Consider the following 20542-nt stretch of genomic DNA (forward strand, 5'->3'; position numbering starts at 1 on the left):
CAGGGGAGTGGGTGGGATCATCTTTGGGTTGAGCTCAATAACGAGGAAACTGGTGTGCTGCGGAGGTTTGTATAAATCTGGGTTTTTTGGGCGCACAGACTTTTGCGTTGCGCTCCTATGCACTTTCAAAGTCAGAGTCTCACGCACAGTTTGATAAATAAGGACCCAGGGGTCTCATTTATAAAACTGTCCATGAGCCTCTGCCTATAAGAGTCTGTATGAGCAAAACCCAAACTTCACGTACGGAGAAAAATAATGGGATTTATGAAACCCTCCGTACGCGCACCTGCAGACAATTTCCACTTGACCAATGTACCAATGTGCAGAGGGCACACTGACAGAAGTCCATGGAGAAGCAAGCGAGGAAGAAACCAAACTTCACCTCAGTGGAGATGGACACTCATCGGGGAGGTGGAGGCCCAAAAAAACATCTTGTTTGGGAGCCACAGCATGGGAGTGACCAACAAATGGAACCAGGCCGCGTGGCAGCTTGTTGCCAATAATGTAAACGCTGTAAGCGCCACAGGGCACACGGTGGCTGAGCTGAAAGAGAAGTGGACTGACACAAAGGTTAATATACATAGCCTAACTAGGCTCCTTTAACTAGGCCCATATTTTCTTAAATTAGATCGGAAAATGGTGGGTTTTAGTCAAGGGCGTCATGCGTCGTGCGGACCCCCAGTCCCCCCAACGTAACATTTATGATAAATGTTTTTTTCATTGACTAAACTCACTAAATATGCCAGACTACGGGACTATTTTGTGTGGGTTATTAGCCGGTCACTGAAGGCTGGTCTCAGAGCGAGTCATTCTCCGCAGCTATTACGAGGATCTCAGTCAGGCTCAACGACACAACATCAGCACAGAATCACAACACAACAGGACTAACCCGGAAACACTTTTCCCTGGAAGTAAACACCGATATGCGGTACTCGTGGGCAGGAGTTATTTCACTTTTACGCTGTTTAACCTGAAGCTAGCTAGCTCAACCAGCTCAACTGTTTATGGAAACAGCTGCGGTGGAGTCGCTCACACCTGGGCCCCCCCAACTCAAACTTCTATGTTTGACTTTACTAATCCAGACAAATTTAGAAGTGCTTCTGCCAAGTGGTCTGAGGTGTGCCGGTCAGTGAATTCAAAACAATCCTCTATAAAGTGGCAAGTAGCAGACATGAAAGATCTGGTGGTCCTTGATGTGCAACAGTCTGTAGTTATGGTCTGTAGGCAAACATAGAGGCTTTTTTTTTAACCCTTTTTTGCAATGTTTTTTTTTCTCTTTCATACAGTTCTGTTTAATTTCTCAGAAATAGTCTTCCTAGCTGTAAGAACATTTGATTCAGTGAGTGAGAATAACTTTGTCCTCCACAATTGCAAATGGATGGAAATCTTGTGCAATCATTTTAGCGGATTCTTCATCAATCTTGCTTTGTTTATATGGGGTCATTGGAGTCATAAATGGTGTTCTTTGTCTAGTACCTGATGCTGAATGGGTTGATACACTTGTAGCAGCAGCAGAAGGAACATGTTGAGTAGGAGGAGGCGGGACACTTGAAGAAACAGGCACACCAGACTCCCTCATTTCTTCCCATTGAACAGTCGGATGCCCGGCCCCGGCACCAGCCTATAGGAGCCCGAGGAGCAGCAGCACTGCCACTCCTATCCCCACCCACTTTTACAATAGAAGCATGTCCAGTTTGTCTAATCTCGTCCAGTGAGACTGGAATTGTGATGCTTTGAACAACAGAAAAAAAAAACTCAAAGAAAAACCTCAAAAACCTTGACTTTGTCACTTCTGCCGGAATACTTTAGCTTGAGTTTTCGGGCTGCTCCGAAGCACTTTCAGCAATATTAGGGTAACGCTACTAAAGACAGTTTACTAAATGCTACTACAGTAAGATCTTTTTGTGGGAACAAATTATCCCTCAAACCCTCCGTCACAATTAATTTTTCATAACTCACCTGTTAGTATTTAAAAATGGTGGCCTTTTCCTTTAAATACAGAGATCATGTAAAGGGAAATCATCATGAAATGAAGTGCCTGGGGGATGACCGGGAAAGTGGTCACATGTGAAATCAAAAGCTATTTCAATTTTTAAAAAAATGTGACAGTCCAAGTTATATTTTAACATAGGAGCCCTTCTTTGATAGCAGATTCAAACTTCTTAAATCCATTAAACTTGTGAGTTTTTGGACAGTTTCTGCTTGGATTTCTTTGCAGGATGTCAGAATAGCCTCCCAGAGCTGCTGTTTGGATGAAAACTGCCTCCCACCCCCTCATAGATGTTATGTTTGTTGATGCTCCAAAGGTTCTCAATAGAGTTGAGGTCAGGGGAGGAGGGGGTCCACATCATGAGTTTCTCTCCTTTTATGCCCATAGCAGCCAGTGATGCAGAGGTTTTCTTTACAGCAGGACATGGTGCGTTGTCATGTATGAAGAGGATTTTGTTCGGGAAAGCACGGCTCTTCTTTTTGCACCATAGAAGAAGGAGGCCATTTTCACACCTTCAGGGAGCCTAAAGGGGCCGACCAGCTCTCGCACCATGATTCTGGCCCAAAACATGACTCTGCCCCCTTCTTACTGACGTCACAGCCTTGTTGGGACATTGTGGCCATTCACCAACCATCCACTACTCCATCCATCTGACCATCCAGGGTCACATGGCCTCATCACTGAACAAGACTAGTCAGCTTCAATGAACAGTTTAGGGGAGGCCCGGATAGAAGGTTTATGCACAACTGCAGCCTCTGGAGGGTCCTACACCTTGATGTTCGGGAGACTCCAGTGGCACCAGCAGCTTCAAATACCTGTCAGCTGCTTTGCAGCAGCTGTTCTATTCATCTGATGAATTTGTGTGGCTGAAACCGTCCTTATTGAGCCTGCACTAGCCCGCGTGTGCTCTGAATCAGCCACAAATCTCTTAATAAAATGATTACGCTTCATCTTTCATGAACTATTGAAGGTTTTCATACCAAAACGAAGGTATTCAACTATTTCACACTTTTCATCAGCAGAAAGATCCTTTTTCAGTGATTCAAAGAGCCCTGAGACACAATACCATCCATGACTTTAATTGAAAACACTTTTTTGTTTTTATTTTTTTAGCTTTTTGACACTGAAATACAATTTGCATAATAATGTGGAACGCGGTGTAAAGTTATATCTGCAGCTGGCAAACTAGTTCACCATGTCAATCACAGCACTGCAGCCTGTAAAGCACTAGAGGTCCGACAAGAACAGATGCAGCTCCCCAAACACAAGCTCATCCAGTCCTGCAAAATTCGGTGTTGGACATGTTTGAGAGGCTTCTCCAACAGCGATGGGCAGTGACAGCCATCTTGTCCAACTGCACCGACACAAAGCTGCAGGATGCCAGAATTCTCAAGATCAAGCACGAATACTGGGCAATAATGGCCGATCTTAAACCTGTCCTGGAAACCCTCAAATGCGCAACCACTATCGAGTTTTCTGAGAAGACCGTATCAATCTCCCACAGCTACCCCGTCACCTTACCGTTGACAGGCCTTGGGTAACAGAGTTCAAGGCCACTGTTCGACAATCACTGAGTGAACGCATGGAGGTAGGTTATAATTTTGTCTTTAAGAGTAATCGTTTTTTTAATAATTTATTCATCGTACACTACACATAGTCAGGCTATATAGGCCTATTGGGCGTTATTTGGCTACAATTCGAAACATCTAGTGTTTATGAATGAATGAATATGAATTAATTCCAAGTGGATTCATCTGTATTCTTTCACATGGTTGTCTGTTATCTGTTTTTACGATCATAGATGCACAGTATATTTGTCTAGACTTTGTTTTCTTGCCTGTACAATCGCCAAAATTCAAACTCAGCATTCTGTTGTCAATGGTAAATATGGATGCAGTACACTCTTTGGCCACTAGAATCAAATTTGGGGCGCTGTTTCACTCCTTTTGCAAAGTTAAGGAAACACCTGTGGTGTCTTGGTGTTTATCACAGAGCGTTGTAGCATCAACTTTCCCAGTTTTCCGACCTTTATTGCAAAGGTTGTTGACATGTACACGTTAAAAATGTACTTATAAAATAATTTATGCTGAACTGACATTTTCCAATTGATCTAATATAAAAAAAAATTGAGTTAACAAACAAATGATTTAAAGTCACTGTAGGTACTGTAGATACAGGTGGGTCATACTTTGCATAACACTGACTTTCAGACTGTAAATAACCGCACACACATACCACCTCGCTAACCACGCCCCCGTCATTCTGCGTCTGCCTCAACACGTTTCTTCATTTCTTCAGCCCCGCCCCCCGGTCAATGGCCGGTCATTGTGTATTTCCCATGTCTTGATGTTCTCTGCAGCTTTTGATACTGTAGATCATAGATTGTTGCTACAAAAACTCACTGACTTTGGTATATCTGGGACAGTCCTGAAGTGGTTGACGTCCTATTTGGCCAATAGAACATTCTCCGTATGCATAAATAACATTATGTCTGATGCCACTCCTTTGCTGCATGGTGTTCCTCAGGGATACGTCTTGGGGCCAATTTTCTTTTTGTTGTACATTAGCCCTCTTGGAAAAATCATCAGCCGTTAAAAATGTGTCTCATCATCTCTATGCTGATGATATTCAACTGTACTTTTCCTTTAAGGAGTCAGAGATGCACAGACTGTCAGAGTTAATGGATTGTCTTTCAAGTGTAAAGTCGTGGCTTTGTGAAAACTGCCTTCAGCTGAATTCTAAAAAGACTGAGACCTTGATAATTGCTCCAGAGCAGAAAATCCCCTCGATTGTAAACCACCTTGGTTCTCTGGGCTCCTCGGTTCAGTCGAGCATCAGAAATCTTGGCGTTTGGTTTGACCAGTCTTTGTCTCTTGAAGCCACTCGAGACACCTGGTGAAAAACTGTTTTTTCCATTTGAGAAACATCGCCAAGTTGAGGCCAATTTTATCCAAATCTGATCTAGAATTGGTGATTCATGCTTTTATCTCATCTCGTTAGATTATTGTAACTCCCTTTCTACTTGTTTTAACAAACCAAATGGTTCAAAATGCTGCAGCGCGGCTTTTAACAGGATCTAGCAGACGGTCACACATTACTCCCATTTGATCCCCGTCAAATTTCGAATTGAATTTAAAATTTCAGTTTTGACTTTCAGAGCGCTGCATGGTCAGGCTCCCAGACATGTATCTGACCTGCTGTGCCCTTACTCCTCGGGTCGCACTCTTAGGTCCTCGAGCCAGAACCTCCTCACTGTCCCAAGAACCCACTTTAAAACCAGAGGTGATCTGTCCTTTGAAGCCGTTGCTCCTAAATTGTGGAATGACCTTCCTTTGTCGCTGCGTACAGCTGACTCTGTTGATTCCTTCAAAAAGCAGCTGAAGAGGCTGCTTTTCAGACGAGCTTTCAGTTGACAAGACTGTGATTGTTCCTATGTAAATGATGTTATGTTTTCTGTGATCCTTTGTGAAACACTTTGTGATTTTATCTGTGAGAGGTGCTATATAAATAAAGTTTTTTCTTCTTATGTATGTGCTTTGCCTCAACTTAACCTGATAGTAATTTCGCATTATCTTCTTTTGTAAGGCGCATTGAGTTGCCTTGTGTATGAAATGTGCGGTATAAATAAAGTTACCTTGCCTGACCCGCTGCCATTTCCCGCTGCCACACCCCTCTCCGGCTGTTCCTCCCCGTCCACACTTCCACTTTTTGTCCTCTTGTTTGGCGCACCAAGAGCAGGTGTGCTGAATGTGCATCAGTGGGGTTTGAACAGTCACGTAACAGAGTTTATGGAGGAAACAGGGTTCCATCTGTAACGCCCAGAGTTCTGTCTGACAACCAGTAGGTGGACAAAATTCACAGAGCCAGGTATTGGTTTTTAAAAGATAGTTTTATTATTCCCAAAAGTTAAAATGTTTAAAAGGTCAGATAAAAAAGGGGAATTAGTCCAAAAGTGCAGTGTGCGTAACAGGCAGGGAAGGGGAAAGCTAATGGAGGAGTTGGGTCGGTTTTGGTGGTCCGACTGGCAAGACCGGGCAGCTGGGATGCGAAGCGTTGCTGGGCTGCAGTGAGTCGGACCTTTGGCTTGGACCCACTTGGCTTCTCCAGAGGGCCACGCCCGTAGCTTCCCTTCCGCACACCTGCACAGGTGTAACCAGAGGCACAGAGAGCGTTAGTCACATATACACTCATTTTACGGTAAGTATTCGTCAAGTGGTTAAGGTATGTTGTTTCGAAAGGTAGGGCTGCTGTGAGTTACCTGCACAGGTGTAACCAGAGACACAGAGTGGTGTGTGCCTGCTGCTTAAATAGGGTGTTCCCTGAGCTGATTCCCAACAGCTGTGCTGCCACACCAAGACACGCCCACAGCACACACAAACACAAAGAGGAGGTGGGGAGATACAGCTCTACCAGGTTACACATCCATCCATCCATTTTCTTCCACTTTATCCGGGGCCGGGTCGCGGGGGCAGCAGTCTTAGCAGAGATGCCCAAACTTCCCGATCCACACACACCTCCTCCAGCTGTTCTGGGGGGACCCCGAGGTGACACCAGGCCAGCTCGGAGACATAGTCCCACCAGCGTGTCCTGGGTCTTTCACGAGGCCTTGTCCCACTAGGACATGCCTGGAACACCTCCCGCGGGAGGCGGCCAGGAGGCATCCGGAACAGATGCCCGAGCCACCTCAGCTGCTCCTTTCGACGTGAAGGAGCAGCAAACAGGGTTGTGCTATAAAAAGCAGGCAAACAGACTAAACCCCAAGTTCCACAATTGATGTCGTGTCACATGACCTAGGCGTGTTGCCATGGAGAAACTACTCGCAGCTGTCCACACAATCGATATTAGTGTTTTATAGAAATCTGGGCAGTCACGGTTGCAGCCAAACAGTAATAATATAGAGAATGATCACTGATGACTCGTTTTGTGTACCAAGTTTAATTCATTTTTGTTTCCACATTTCAGAATGAAAGTCATGTATACTTTGTTTTATCAATTTTCAAATTAAAATTCAAAACGACAAAACAAAAAACAAAGCAAGTTTTATCTCGTGTAATTAAACTTACTAAATGATTAAAAATTGAATGTATTCTGATGTTTCCTATATGATGCTTAAATCCAATGATAATAATAACAATAATAATTTAAAAAATCACTCTTTCTTTTGCATGTTTGAGTAGAGTGTTTGTTTGTTGACATGACCACCCCCAGTCACCTGACTATTTGCCAATCCCTTTTGCACGAAACTGGAGACACCTGCTCTATGCCGTGCACTGGAAGAAGAAAAGGGGGGAAAAGAGAAGGAGAAGGCGCTTGGACCGAGCTCAAGTCGGTACTTGGTACACGGACCAGGATGAGCTATCAACAGAAAAAGCTGAGGAAGTAGGATTTGAGGACGTGACAATAAATAGGAAACGAGAAAGCAAAAGCTACGCAGAAGGGGAAGCGTCAAGCAAAAATGACAAACTTTCCAGAAGAGGCGAGATAAATTATTTGCATAACTTACCAGGAGGAGAGGATCTTCAAATACGGGAAACGCAAGACTATCAATAGCCACAGAAATGTCCAGAAGGAGCCCAATCACATTCTGATTTCAAAACTGATGGAACAGACGTCAAGAATGAGGCGCCAGTCAAAGACATGATGGAAAGAGGCCACACTCTGATGTGATGTCACTGATAAATGATTGCAGAATTACCAGCTGGAATGTTGAAGGGGACTTTCTTGGAGCCATTGACCAATATAGTCAACAACTGATGAAAGTTTTCAAAACCAAGCAAGGAACCCCTTTCACTCTCATTCATACACCAGTGTACGCAGACACTGGAGGTAAGGTGGTTGAAGTGTCTTGCCCAAGGACACAACGACAGTGGGCACCTTCAGAAGTCGGAAACCCCCACCTTTCGATCATGAGACGACCTGCTCTACCAGCGACGCCCCATCTAATACATGATAGACTCATTACATGCAAAGTGACATATGTAAAGCCTTTGTCATCATTCTGATTATTATGGCTCAGTTTGTAAAAAACCCAAATTAAACATCTCAGAAAATGTTAATATTTTGAAAATGGACAGTAAGTCATAATCATCAAAATGAAAACAAAGGCTTGACATATCTCACTTTGCATGTAATGAGTCTGTATCATGTATTAGTTTCACATTTTAAGTTGAATTACAGAAATCAATTAACTTTTGAACGATATTCTGATTTTCAGAGTTTCACCTGTGCGTGTGTGTATGTATATAAATATATATGAAAGGTATCTTCATCCATCTCCATCTCTCACTAGGTCTTTCTCCTTTAGCTTTCTCCATCTGTCCCTCACTACAGGCATCACTGTCCCTTTGTGTCTGTTAAGAAAAAAATACACCTCTAAGTCTTAATGACTTTTTTAAGCCAATATGTACTTTTTACTGTTATATATATATATATACTTGTAAAGTTTCTGACAATATTTAGAATGAAGAGAAGAGCGTGTGGCCCTGACAGCACTGTGAGGTCATTACAAGATGAAAGGTGCATCCTCGTCCAGTCTCTTTCAGCCTCTCACATAAACACACACTTTGAACAGTGTCGGACAAATAAGACTATGGCAAAAAATGAACTATGGTGGGCCACCATGAACTACTGTCATGGTTCTGTCTATTTGTGTTCTGTCCCCTGTTTTGGTTTGGTTCTGTGTCTAGTCTTTTATTTTGTTATGTCTGTTCTGTCCTTGTGGTTTTGCTTTGCTTCCCTTGTGTTGATTACCTGCCCCGCCCTAGTTTCACCTGTTCCCTGTTCCTTCTGTATTTAGACCCCTGTGTTTTCCCTTGTCCTTGTCGGTTCATTTGTATTCTCATGGTGCGTTGTGTGTGTGTGTCCTGTTCCGTGTTCCTGCTAAGTGAGTTTTGCATTTTTTGTCTGTTCTTGGCCTTTGCCATTAAATTTCCTTTGAACCTGTTTTGGCTGTTTTTGCTTTTGGGTCGAATCCCCACCACACTCGTGACAACTACTGCGTTGGTGAGATACACTTATCTTTCCACCAAACAAGTTTATATTATATATAAATATACAAATATATATACACATTTATAACCATTTATAACAATATTTCCCTCAATGACTTTCCAAGGGCGTTTTACACTTGGTCTATTCCAAATCAATGCAAACACCTTCAGGTGCATTCAGTCCGTTATCTGGACTAGTATAACAAAGTCTACCATCAAAACTGTTGACACTAAAGAACTATTCATTAGCACAGCTGTGGGCTGTTTGTGGTCTGAGCCACTGCATTCAAGTTTCAGTGTTTAGGCTTAACTGTCAGTGGTCCAGATTTGTCTGTTCTGAAATATGTAAACGATTTTAGAAATTGTAAGGGTTTTAAGTGACTATAGGACAAAGAAACATGTTTTGTTTTTTTTAGATGGTACCCAGAGTCATAAGCAATTTGACTTCACTTTAATTTTTTTGTTGGATCTTTATTGAGGTACTGTTAAGGTTTTATATAGTTATATTAATCACGCGGTAATTGGCGAGGTTTCATTTATGATTTAGAGTAAACGTTACTTTGTAAAGGGTAACGTTTTATTACCATACTAAATCAACTTTTTAGAGCTTTTAACCATGTTGTCATGCTATTTCCTTATCAAAAACACCCCCAGAGTGGTTATTGGCTTCATTCACTCATGTCTCCTCCTGAATCCACCCTCTCCTGGTAAACCACTGACTTGTGCCCATGTAAGAAAAAAAGGAAGTGCCGGACATGTCCGCGCTCCCCCTGTAGAGAAAACAAACACACCCCCTGAACGTCTGAACAAACTCATTTTTGCGCCGAAGTTGTGAAGAACAGGCTTCTTTCTAACCTACTCTGGACACCGCCTTTGTGGAAATATACGTCTTCTTGTTATTGCATTTTGAAAATAATATAACATGTTCTTTAGCTTGAAGTGAAATAATAGTTGTCTTTTACTGATGCTGCAAAGCATCTGCTTTGTTGTAGAGTTAATAAACCAGCCTCTGTGGAATAAGCGGACTGTTCTGTGACTCCGGCGACTGTCATCATCGTCATCTTGTGCTAATAAAGGCTCTAAGAACAACCTAACATCCACACCTTTCCTTTTTTCTTACCTAACGATAATGTGTTGGCGAAAACGCACTTTTGTCTTAAAAAGGTGCAGAACTTTATTCAACCTTCCAAAAGAAGAGTCCATTCGCCAGAAGTTGGACTTTCTCTCCGGGATTCAGTGACTATCAAATATCATGGTTTTTTTGGTTCACATTTTACCTTGTATTTAAAACATATTATGTTTAAAATACAAGGTAAATCATACAATGAATTAAATCATGATTATCATTTAAATATTTTAACAACGTATTCTGAACCAAAACATATGTTTAACCTACCTATGAATTATGAATTCATATTAAATCAAAGAATACTTTTAATCAACTGTTTAAACTTATAATATTTAGTGAAACTAAGAGACTAAACATACAAACCATGCAAAATAAAGCAGAGTAATATCCTTAAACAAAGAGTTGAAACATCAAACAAACATTCAATCTAATATCAATGATGCAGATGAAACATTAAGGCGATATTGTCCATGTTTGTCCATAGTATTTATTTATCATACCAGTGGTGTCTGTGGTCGAAGTGCTGAGCTGAAGGTCTTTGTTTGGAAAGAACAGTGCACAGGTGAGATCACAAGAATGAGCAGGAGAAGCAGCAGGACTTGTTTTGGTCGTGTGGGCAGTGGTAAACTTCAGGCTTTGGAGAACTCTTTTGCAATCTGAGATCCTGCCTATGGACCTTACTGATCTTGGCCAGCTGCAGTGTTCCTTCCAGGAGTCTATATTATGACCTTTGAACTCAGATGTTTTGGCCTGGGAAGTTTGCTAGCTCATCCATTTGGCTATCTTTTAAATTAAAACTTCTGACATGGTGACGGCATGCTTTTAGTTGAGGATAAAGTGGTCAGATTTTTGGCTCCACAACTTCTAGCTATTTGCCAAATAAACGTCACAGCCTCTGTAATAACTGCTAAGAGCTTGAGGTCTTGTAAACATATATGGATTTCCCTCTAACACGTCACATTTATGCTGAACTTTGAAAGTAGATCCATCTACCTGAGCAGTAAAGGAATCTTCCTTCCACGTTTTCTGCGAATCTCCACTTGTTAGAAGTATTCCAGGTTTCTCAGACTCAGAAAAAGCCAGCTTGACATCTTCATTAGAGGACGCTCTTCAGACTTCTCCTCTGCAGAAGAGGAGGAGTCTCTTTTTGTCAACCGCAGATTAAAAAGGATGACTTCACAAGTCATTTTTGCCAAGTCAGCCCAGGAGTTTTTCTTGGCTGATCTTCAAGTTTTCTCTGCAGCTCAGGTCTTTGGAATTCCAGATGCTGGTCCATGATGCGGATGTCGTCAGCTACAGGAAGTACAGTAGTAGCGGAGCATTCCATTTACTTTCTTGCAAGTTACGGAGGGCTTGGGATGACAGACATTCACTCCACTTACTATCACATAATTTCTTGAAAGCAAAGACATTGTTTTGGAGCCTTCATTGTCAGCCAGCATGGTGTTGCATTACATTATACTCTTATGTTTCTTTTTTTTTTCGGTTATGACCTGATTTAAGATCTAATGTTGGTGTCTTTAAGGTGCTCGTCTCTCCGTTTTTCTAGCTGAATTTCAACAGCTTTGTTTACATGCGGAAAATTGGCTGGCACAACGAAATCCATTAAAGTCTTTGAGTTGCCATCTTTTCGGCCTTGAGTCTCACACATCTTTTGTCTAATGTTAGTAGATTTTAATTGTTTACACTGATTTCTGTAGATGCATTGGAATCAGCAAAAAGGCCATTTTTCATCCGTAGTCCCTGGACAGAGAGTCTCCCTAAGACAATATAAACAGTCATGATCGGTGCAGTAAAATACAAGGTAGGACAAAGACACTACACAATACAGATAAATGTACTTCTTCAGATGTTTTTTAAACAGTATGTATGTGGACAGCTCTCTGATGTTTGCCGGGATGGACGTCCAGCCTTTGGCCGCTGTCACAGAAAAGGCGTTCTGACTAAAGGCGCTTGTCCTAAATGGGACTATAGAGTCTCCTCGAGCTGCTCTGGTCACCCGCTGTGAAGATGTGGGGTTTCTGATGCTGACAAACTGAGTAGAGGAGATGATTGGTTGTGGATAATTTTATTTATGAGGCAAAGGTTTGAATACTTAAAGGAATAGGCCACCGTTTTTACATACTGAGATATGTATATGTATATTACCTAACCGTAGCCGAGGTAATATATCCCCGTCTGGTCTTTGTCCGTGCGCTCTGTCACGCAAACGGAGCACATACGCAGCCTCTCCCACATGTCATATAGCTCCAAAAAAGCTCACGATAGAAGCTACCAAGCTCTTCCACGTGTTCCCTATTTAAATAAAGTCACGTGAAGTGTTTTCATGCGAAGTATATTTACACAGAAATGTAGCATGTCGATTTTATAAGCAGATAAAAAGGGGAACTATATTGTGAGGCGTAATGAGATACGAGGAGCAAAACGTCCGCGCAGTAACTCCTAAAGACTTCCCCCGCTCACTTCCGTCAATAACCTTTAGGAGTTACTGCGCGGACGTTTTGCTCCTCGTATCATTACGCCTCACAATATAGTCCCCCTTTTTATCTGCTTATAAAATCGACACGTTACATTTTTGTGTAAATATACTTCGCATGAAAACACTTCACGTAACTTTATTTAAATAGGGAACACGTGGAAGAGCTTGGTAGCTTCTATCGTGAGCTTTTTTGGAGCTATATGACATGTGGGAGAGGCTGCGTATGTGCTCCGTTTGCCTGGCAGAGCGCACGGACAAAGACCAGACGGGGATATATTAACTCGACTAAAGTGAGGTAAGAACAAATCTCAGTATGTAAAAACAGTGGCCTATTCCTTTAATGAGATTTTCCCAGCTTAAAAGTTTATGCTTTTGTAGGATGTTGCAGTGATGATACCTGATGGTTTTTGTCCAGACATTTTATTGTCCGTTTGTAAAGGGTTTTAGTGTTGTTTTGTTTGCCTGAGACCAAGTTGTTAAACAGTAGGTTATGTGCGATAGGACCATGGAATGCATGAACATTTTTGAGTTTTTGAGAGTTGATGAACTGGATATTTAATTTGACTTATTATACGGCACTTCACAACGCAAGTAGAACGCTCCGTTGATTTGAATGGGATTTCCCAACGTTCTACCGGTCATTATTTTCTGATAGAGGACCTCTGAAAAAAATAATGACCGCTGCCAATGGCAACGTAGTTGGTGCTTTCATATCACTCCGCGCGTACGTAGCAGCGACACTATCTTTGTCCCCGTCACTGCGAGAGAAGTTGGGGGAATCGCTCGTGAAGTTAGCGTGAGTCCGACTTTCAACTTACCCAGAGATTTACCACCATTCCTCCAACTGCACCTTCAACTAAGTAGCCAGGCTAGCTACTAACCGTGCTGCTTCTAGCCTAGCCAAACGTTGCCAAGCAACGTGCAAACTTTTGGGAACTATTTGCCGTGGAAGTCATTAAATAAATCTTTCAGCCTTCATAAAAGTGTATTAAGTTTATGTTGTGTGTGTTCAGTTGGCAAATGGCCGTAAAATAAGCGGGATAATGTATAGAACGCTGGTTCTATACATTCAGGGCGAACCGGACCCCGACGCAAAGCGGAGGGGTCTTGTCGGTACTTATTTTCCCAATAATGACCAGCGTTCTATACATTATCCCTTACTTCATTGCAGACTTTGTTAACTTGAGTTTTGAATGTTAGGCTTGGGTCTATTGTAATACTAAGGTATTTGTATTCTAATACCACTTGCAACTTTTCACCTGCCATATAGATTTCTGCTGTTGTATATTTGATATTGGACCTTGTGAAGAACATTGAGACCGTTTTAGTGATATTGAGTTTTAAACAGGACTAATTCTGTAACCATTCTGTAACTTGGGCCAAAGACTGGGTGAGATTATCTGCCATTTGTGATGGATTTTGCCATGTGTGTAAATGACTATGTCGTCAGCGCACATTTGAATGGAGACATTGGAACAAACTGAGGGAAGGTCATTTCTATAGATAGAGAAGAGCAGTGGACCCAGGTTGGAACCCTGTGGCACTCCTGTCTTTAAAAGGAAGGGCAGAGAGATGAAGTCATTGATTTTGACAGACTGGGACCAATTTGTTCGATATGACTCAATCCATTTTGTAGCTTCTGGTGAGAAATTGAATTTGTTGAGTATTTTATATTCGTTGAGTATTTTATGATTTATTGTGTCAAAGGCTTTCTTTAAATCCAAACACAACCACACCACCTTTGTCCAATTGTTGCTTGATATTTTCAATGAAAACACATCTGGCGATTCCAAATTGCATCGGGTGAAGTGTGAAAGGGTAGTATAAAAAATGTGTAATTATTTGTTGCGCAACAAGTTTCTCTGCCACCTTTGACACGAAGGGAATTATACTGATGGCTAATGCATCACCATGTTTGAAGAGTGGAATTACACTGACTTCCATACCTGAGGATACACTATTTCTGAGATGGACTGGTTACGGATTTTGCTTATTGGAGCTAATAATAAGAATTGTGCTTGAATTGTTTGAGCAACCTGAGGTTCAGTGACACTGCCTCTGAAAGCTGGCTCTGAAGTTTGCTGGGAGCAATTCTTAATGTCATTGGGTGGAAATGACTGGGCAATAGTGGACACTGACTCAATAAAAATAAGGTGTTCAAGGCATTTGCAACAGTTTTGAATTGTTAGTTTGTAACTGTATTCATGCTGGGTTTTAGTGTGACCATTTTTACCCCGCTGCTGTCGGTTGAAATTAAAGAGCACAAATTACAAACTACTGGAATCACTTTTCATCCCCGGGGAGAAGAGGAAGCAGCTGGACCTCTTATCTCTCCTATGCAGTGAACATATCCCCTTTAAGGTTTCAAGGATAAGGACTCGGGTCTCTGGCTACATTTGCTTGACATTAATTTCAAGGACTATGCAGATAGCTACACAAACACCTGTGGATGCGATACTTAACAGTAATGCTTTTCTAAGATTTAATTTAAAGTGGAGCATCTTTTGAAAGAAGGCATATTGCATATGAACAGTCAGGGGAAAGAGTCGCTGTCCAATGCTCAAAAAAGTAACTGGAGAGTATGGCTAATGTGATCTGGAGTTATAAAGCCTGCCCAAGTGGCAAAGAAAGAGCTCACGCTGCTTAAGAACCTGTAACCATCCATCCTCGTCTCAGTGAAACTATGTCACCTTGCAAGAAAGCATGTTCTTGGAAGTGGAGTTTGGTGTATAAAATGGGGTCCCTCGAAGTTGTCCAAAGCAGGGTGTCTCGAGATGTCTGTAAATGCTGGTTTAAAAAACAAAACAAAGCCACAACAGTCCTAGCAGTCCACACCCACAATGCAGTGTCAAAAAGGCAAAACGCTAGACTACCTACCAGACTTTCCCGAAGGACAAGATGCTACCAGCTCGGAAAATGTAAGAACCCGAATTATCCAAGAAGTTGATGGAAGAAGAAGACAATGGAGCCCTTCATATTGCATCCCAGGTAATAAAACAAAACAATCTGCTGGCTGAACATAAAAAAAAACATTCGAGTGTATTTCATCTGTTAATGGATTTGTGCCGAATTCCATTGCATTACAAATGTCAACTTGCGGAACCATTTTTATTGCCGAACTGGACAGACACATCCCTCAGCTGCTGAACCTGTTCAGACAGAAGGCTGCTCGATCTGGCAAGGCTGCCGACAAACTGTGCGACATGATAAAGAATTTCGATCAGCAAGTGAGTTTTAGTGAATGAGTGTGCAATTATTCATTTGAAGAACTTTTTTTATGGGACAGACCCAGCAGCGAGAGCCACGGTTCCAACTGGGGGTGCTGTCGCTCCCCACCTTACAGAAATAGCCCTTTTTAAAAGCACACAGTACTTTAAGCTCACATACGGACAAAAGGAGGCCAGAATCTTCCATGCTCTTCTGTGCCAAAGCTGACGGTGCTCCAGACAAAGGAGATACACTTTCTGCTGCTAAAGTGTTTAACAGTACAGTGTACCTCACACAAACATCTATCCAGGTCTTTTATCAGGATTTGACAAAATAGCACCTGACACACTGAGCTTTTGATAAACTTTCTGAGGCCATTCTATGAATCGTGTGTGTCTCTGGAGTGAGAAACTGAAACGCCACTGTTAGCCAGATGCCCTTGACTCCCCTCAGCTGTCGTGAGTAAACGGCATGAAGACTGGCTCACACGTAAAGTGGTAATACAGGACCTCCACAAGATCGGCAAAATTTAACCACATAAGAATGCTGTCAGCAGAAGAGTGCGGCGTCAGCAGTGATGCGGTCGCTGTATCGGTCTGTCGTGGTGAAGAGGGAGCTGAGTCGGGAGGCAAAGCTCTCGATTTACCGATCGATCTACGTTCCCACCCTCACCTATGGTCATGAGATTTGGGTAGTGACCGAAAGGACAAGATCGCGAATACAAGCGGCCGAAATGAGTTTACTTCGCAGGGTGGCTGGGCGCACCCTCCGAGATCGGGTGAGGAGCTCAGTTACCCGGGAGGAGCTCGGAGTAGAGTCGCTGCTCCTCCACGTCGAAAGGAGCCAGCTGAGGTGGCTCGGGCATCTGTTCCGGATGCCTCCTGGTCGCCTCCCGCGGGAGGTGTTCCAGGCATGTCCTAGTGGGACAAGGCCTCGTGGAAGGCCCAGGACACGGTGGTGGGACTATGTCTCCGAGCTGGCCTGGTGTCGCCTCGGGGTCCCCCCAGAACAGCTGGAGGAGGTGTGTGTGGATCGGGAAGTTTGGGCATCTCTGCTGAGACTGCTGCCCCCGCGACCCCGCCCCGGATAAAGCGGAAGAAAATGGATGGATGGAGAATGCTGTCACCCTCAGACAGGACTGCTTTACATGCTCATGTCCACACTCTTCTGCATGCCATGGCTGAAGATAGGCCTACAGATGTGGAGCTCCCTGAGGTCGAAGTGGAACCCCCTCCTCCAGCAAAAGCATTTTGCTGAATGGGACAGTGTACAGCAAGCTGACTGGGAAGATGACGAGGTCAATCGTTACACTGAAACAGCTGTCATGGGAAATTATATGGATGTTCTTGACTGGTGGAAGATCAACAAAGCATCCTACCCAAAAGTGGCAAAGCTAGCTCGATCAGTACTATGCACCCCGGCCAGTAGCAGCAGCAGTGAAAGGGTGTTCAGTGCTGCGGGACGTACCATCAGTCAACACAGACCCGCACTGAAGCCATCTACAGTGGATTCAATCATTTTCCTCCACAAAAACATGCAGCCTTGGTGAGTAAAGGTTTTTGCATTTAAGTATAACTTAAATGCAAAATGTAGAGACAAAGTTCGTAGGCTAATGTTGCTGCTGTTCACCGTTGCATTGAGGCGACTCATTCTCGACAAAAGGAGGAAGAGCTGTGTGCCTGTGACCACATTAAGGCCGGGCTGCCAACGAGTATGGGCTTTAACAAAGCTGTCAATCAAAATGTAATTGTCGGGCTTGGGTGTTAAGTGGCTCCTCGCTAGGATCATTTTCCCCACTGACGCTGGAAGACTTAATATTTTAACACACAAATCACAATTACATTATTTTGTAAATAAATATTCACACTGGGTCTGGATGTCAGTGTCCCCTTCTTTCTCTGGCACAATGTGGCTGAAGCCCTTCCTCACCGATGATGACGTTCATCTCCATCTCGGACAGGCTTGAGGTGGGTGGTCCTACACCGGTCTGTTCAGCTGTTTATTACGTTTATTAACCTTTATTTCACATCCAACTAAAGAGGGAAAGACCCAGATATTCAAAGAGGCTTACACATGTTCCGTGGCATTTTCTGATCTACGTTTAAGTAAATATAGTTTATTGAGCAGTAAAATTTAGGCCTTACCTTTGTGCTGTACCTTTCGGGCCTCCACCTCCCTGATAAACGTGTCCATCTCCATTCAGGTGTCGTTCGGTTTCTTCCTTGCTTACTTTTCCATAGTGGCCTGAGTTGATTTGCATTGCCAAATATGGGTGAAATGGGCAGAGTCGGGGCGGGGAACAGTGTGGAATCTCCTCTGCACATTGGTACAGGCAAGTGGTATTTATGAAGTGGAAATTGTCTGCAGTTGCACGTACGGAGGGGTTTATAAATCCATTTTTTTTCTCCATGCGTGAAGTTTGGGTTTTGCTCGTACGTTACAAATGTTACATAATGTTAACAGGAAAATACTATCGTGAAACATTTGTCCATAGATTAATAATAATGAGCTGTGATTTTAAAGTAGTGCTGATTTATAAACACGAATATTCTTCCATAAATGTTTTATTTATTTCAGTCAATCCCTACAGGTGAAACTCGGAAAATTTTAATATCGGTCAAAATAAATTTCCGTAATACAACGTAAAATGTGAAACTAAAATTTAATTTTTATTTGCCGGTTTTACAAGCTGAGCCATAGTAATCAAAATGATAACAAATAGAGGCTATACATATCTCACTTTGCATGTAATGAGTCATATCATAGTCTAGTCTTCCGAGTTTCACCTGTACTGCAAAATCAGATCAATATTTTGTCGAATGGGATAAAATCGTTTTTTGTGTGGGCAGAGTACAATTCTCAAAGGAGGGAGGGGGCTTTGGTCTTCTATGTCTTCAGGATTATTACAGAGCACAACGGCGCACATTAGTGGGATGATGCAAATGTAGTGATGAGTCAAAATGGAATGTGATAGAACGTGGTTTAGTGGGTAAACTTTCTATCAGCACTTACTGGTGATTCGTCAAGGGAAAAGGTGGTGAAGGACGTTAATAATCCCTTGATGAAAAGTTCTAGCACGATATGGAGAGATTTACTAATAAGATTCAAACTGAGTGATAAGGCAGAAATGTTTGAATGGTTTGCTTATGATTCAGATTTTGCACCAGGTAAAATTAAGAGATTTAAAATTATTTGCTTCCAGGACCGTAAAGACAAATTTGGATTGATCATTACAGGTATTTACAATGGGCTATATGCACAGTGACCCCACGTGATTTCCGCCTGGACAGTCAGCCAGAGGCTGTCCTTCCTGTCTGTCATCTCTTCCCATTAAAAATTAGCAGGTCCCACAGAAATGAAGCAATAGCTTAAGATTTGGTAAAGGACAGCGAGTAAAAGTTCGGATGTGGCTGGAGCAGGTTAAAAAATATTACGTGAGACGTAACGACTTCACTGGAGGAAACCTCCGTGTTTATAACGGTGGATGTTTTTGTCTTGAAGCTAACGCGGCTAACAAAATAAAAAATAAAACTAGCGCAAAGTTTTGAACGAGCCAGCGCAAAAAAGAATCGTCCTGTTAGTAGTTTAAATAATATTTACTTGTTTACATGTTATATTATCATTTTTCAACACTAGCCTTTAGCTCTAAGATAAAAGCTCCGCCCCTCACGACAGCTGGCGTTTCCTTTGGGGCAGGATTCACAGTGAACATGATGTTTGTAATACGTTGCTGTGACTCCATCAGTAACTCGTTGTCCTTAACCAGATCCTGAGCTATCGCTATTTTTGTGTGGGAACCTGCTAATTGTGAACGTAAACGACCAGCGACAGGAAGTGCTGCGTCTGGCTGACTGTCCAGGAAGACGCCACGTGGGGAAACTGTGCATATAGCCCATATAGACATTTTCTGGCCAAAAAATTTAAAGGTCCTATATCATGCAAAATCGTATTTTTTTTAGAGCTTTTAGCCATGTTGTTATGCTATTTCCTTATCAAAAACAGAGTGGTTTGCGGCTTCATTCACGCAGCTCTCAGTAATCCTCCTGAATCCTGCTCTCTGAGCAGCTGCTCCTCCCTCTGCTGGTGAACGACTGAGTGTTCAGTTGTGTCGTAACAGCGGAACGGAAGTGCTTGGCGTCTGTAAAGCAATGTCTTACAGCGTGATTTTAATTTGTAAAACAGCTTTTTCATTATTTCTGTCGTAAGAGCGATGAAAGAGGAAAAAAAATGAATAAAAAAAGGATGTGCCCGAGGTGCTTCCAGGTCAGCTGGGGCAAAAACAAACACATCCCTGAGCGTCTGAACAGATCAGTCATGTTTGCGCTGCAGCTGAAGATGGAGCTCGTTATAACTGGACACACCTGTTCTTTATTCTTAACTAACGATAATGTCACGGAGAAAAAGAAGCGCGTTTGGCTACCAGGACGAGGAGTTTATTCAACCTTTTTCAAGGAGAGGCCACTCTCTCAGAAGCTGTTTTTTTCTCTGGGATTCAGCGACTTTCACCAAAATGGTGTTTTTCTGTGACTGTCTCTGATGGATGTTTGGTGAACCTTCACCAGAATCAAAGTGGATTAACTTTTATAACCAACGCAAGTCCCATAATGTAAACAGCGATGGACCAGAGCGGTGAGTCAGTCCAAACGCGGGTTAGCTTGTGTGTTAGCATATTAGCTTGTATGTTAGCATATTAGCTTGTGTGTTAGCCATTTATGAAGCTGTGTTGCAGATGTCAACTTCATATAACT

General features: G+C 42.5%; 1 protein-coding gene across 1 annotated transcript in view; it reads right to left on the minus strand.

Moving 5' to 3' along the window:
• Positions 1-3260: 3260 nt before the first annotated feature.
• The window catches only part of LOC306969138 (uncharacterized protein), a gene marked incomplete at its 3' end in the record, with an annotated part of 34173 nt that continues 16891 nt past the window's right edge, over positions 3261-20542 (minus strand). Inside the window, exons 11-13 of the mRNA XM_079564738.1 lie at positions 5959-6129; positions 5625-5733; positions 3261-3360 (exon numbers count right to left, since the gene is read on the minus strand). Of these exons, the coding sequence (XP_079420864.1) occupies positions 3261-3360; positions 5625-5733; positions 5959-6129 (380 nt within the window). The remainder of the gene's footprint in view (positions 3361-5624; positions 5734-5958; positions 6130-20542) is intronic.

Source organism: Gobius niger, assembly GCF_951799975.1.
Source record: "Gobius niger genome assembly, chromosome: 10".
In the NCBI taxonomy this organism is placed as follows: Eukaryota; Metazoa; Chordata; class Actinopteri; order Gobiiformes; family Gobiidae; genus Gobius; species Gobius niger.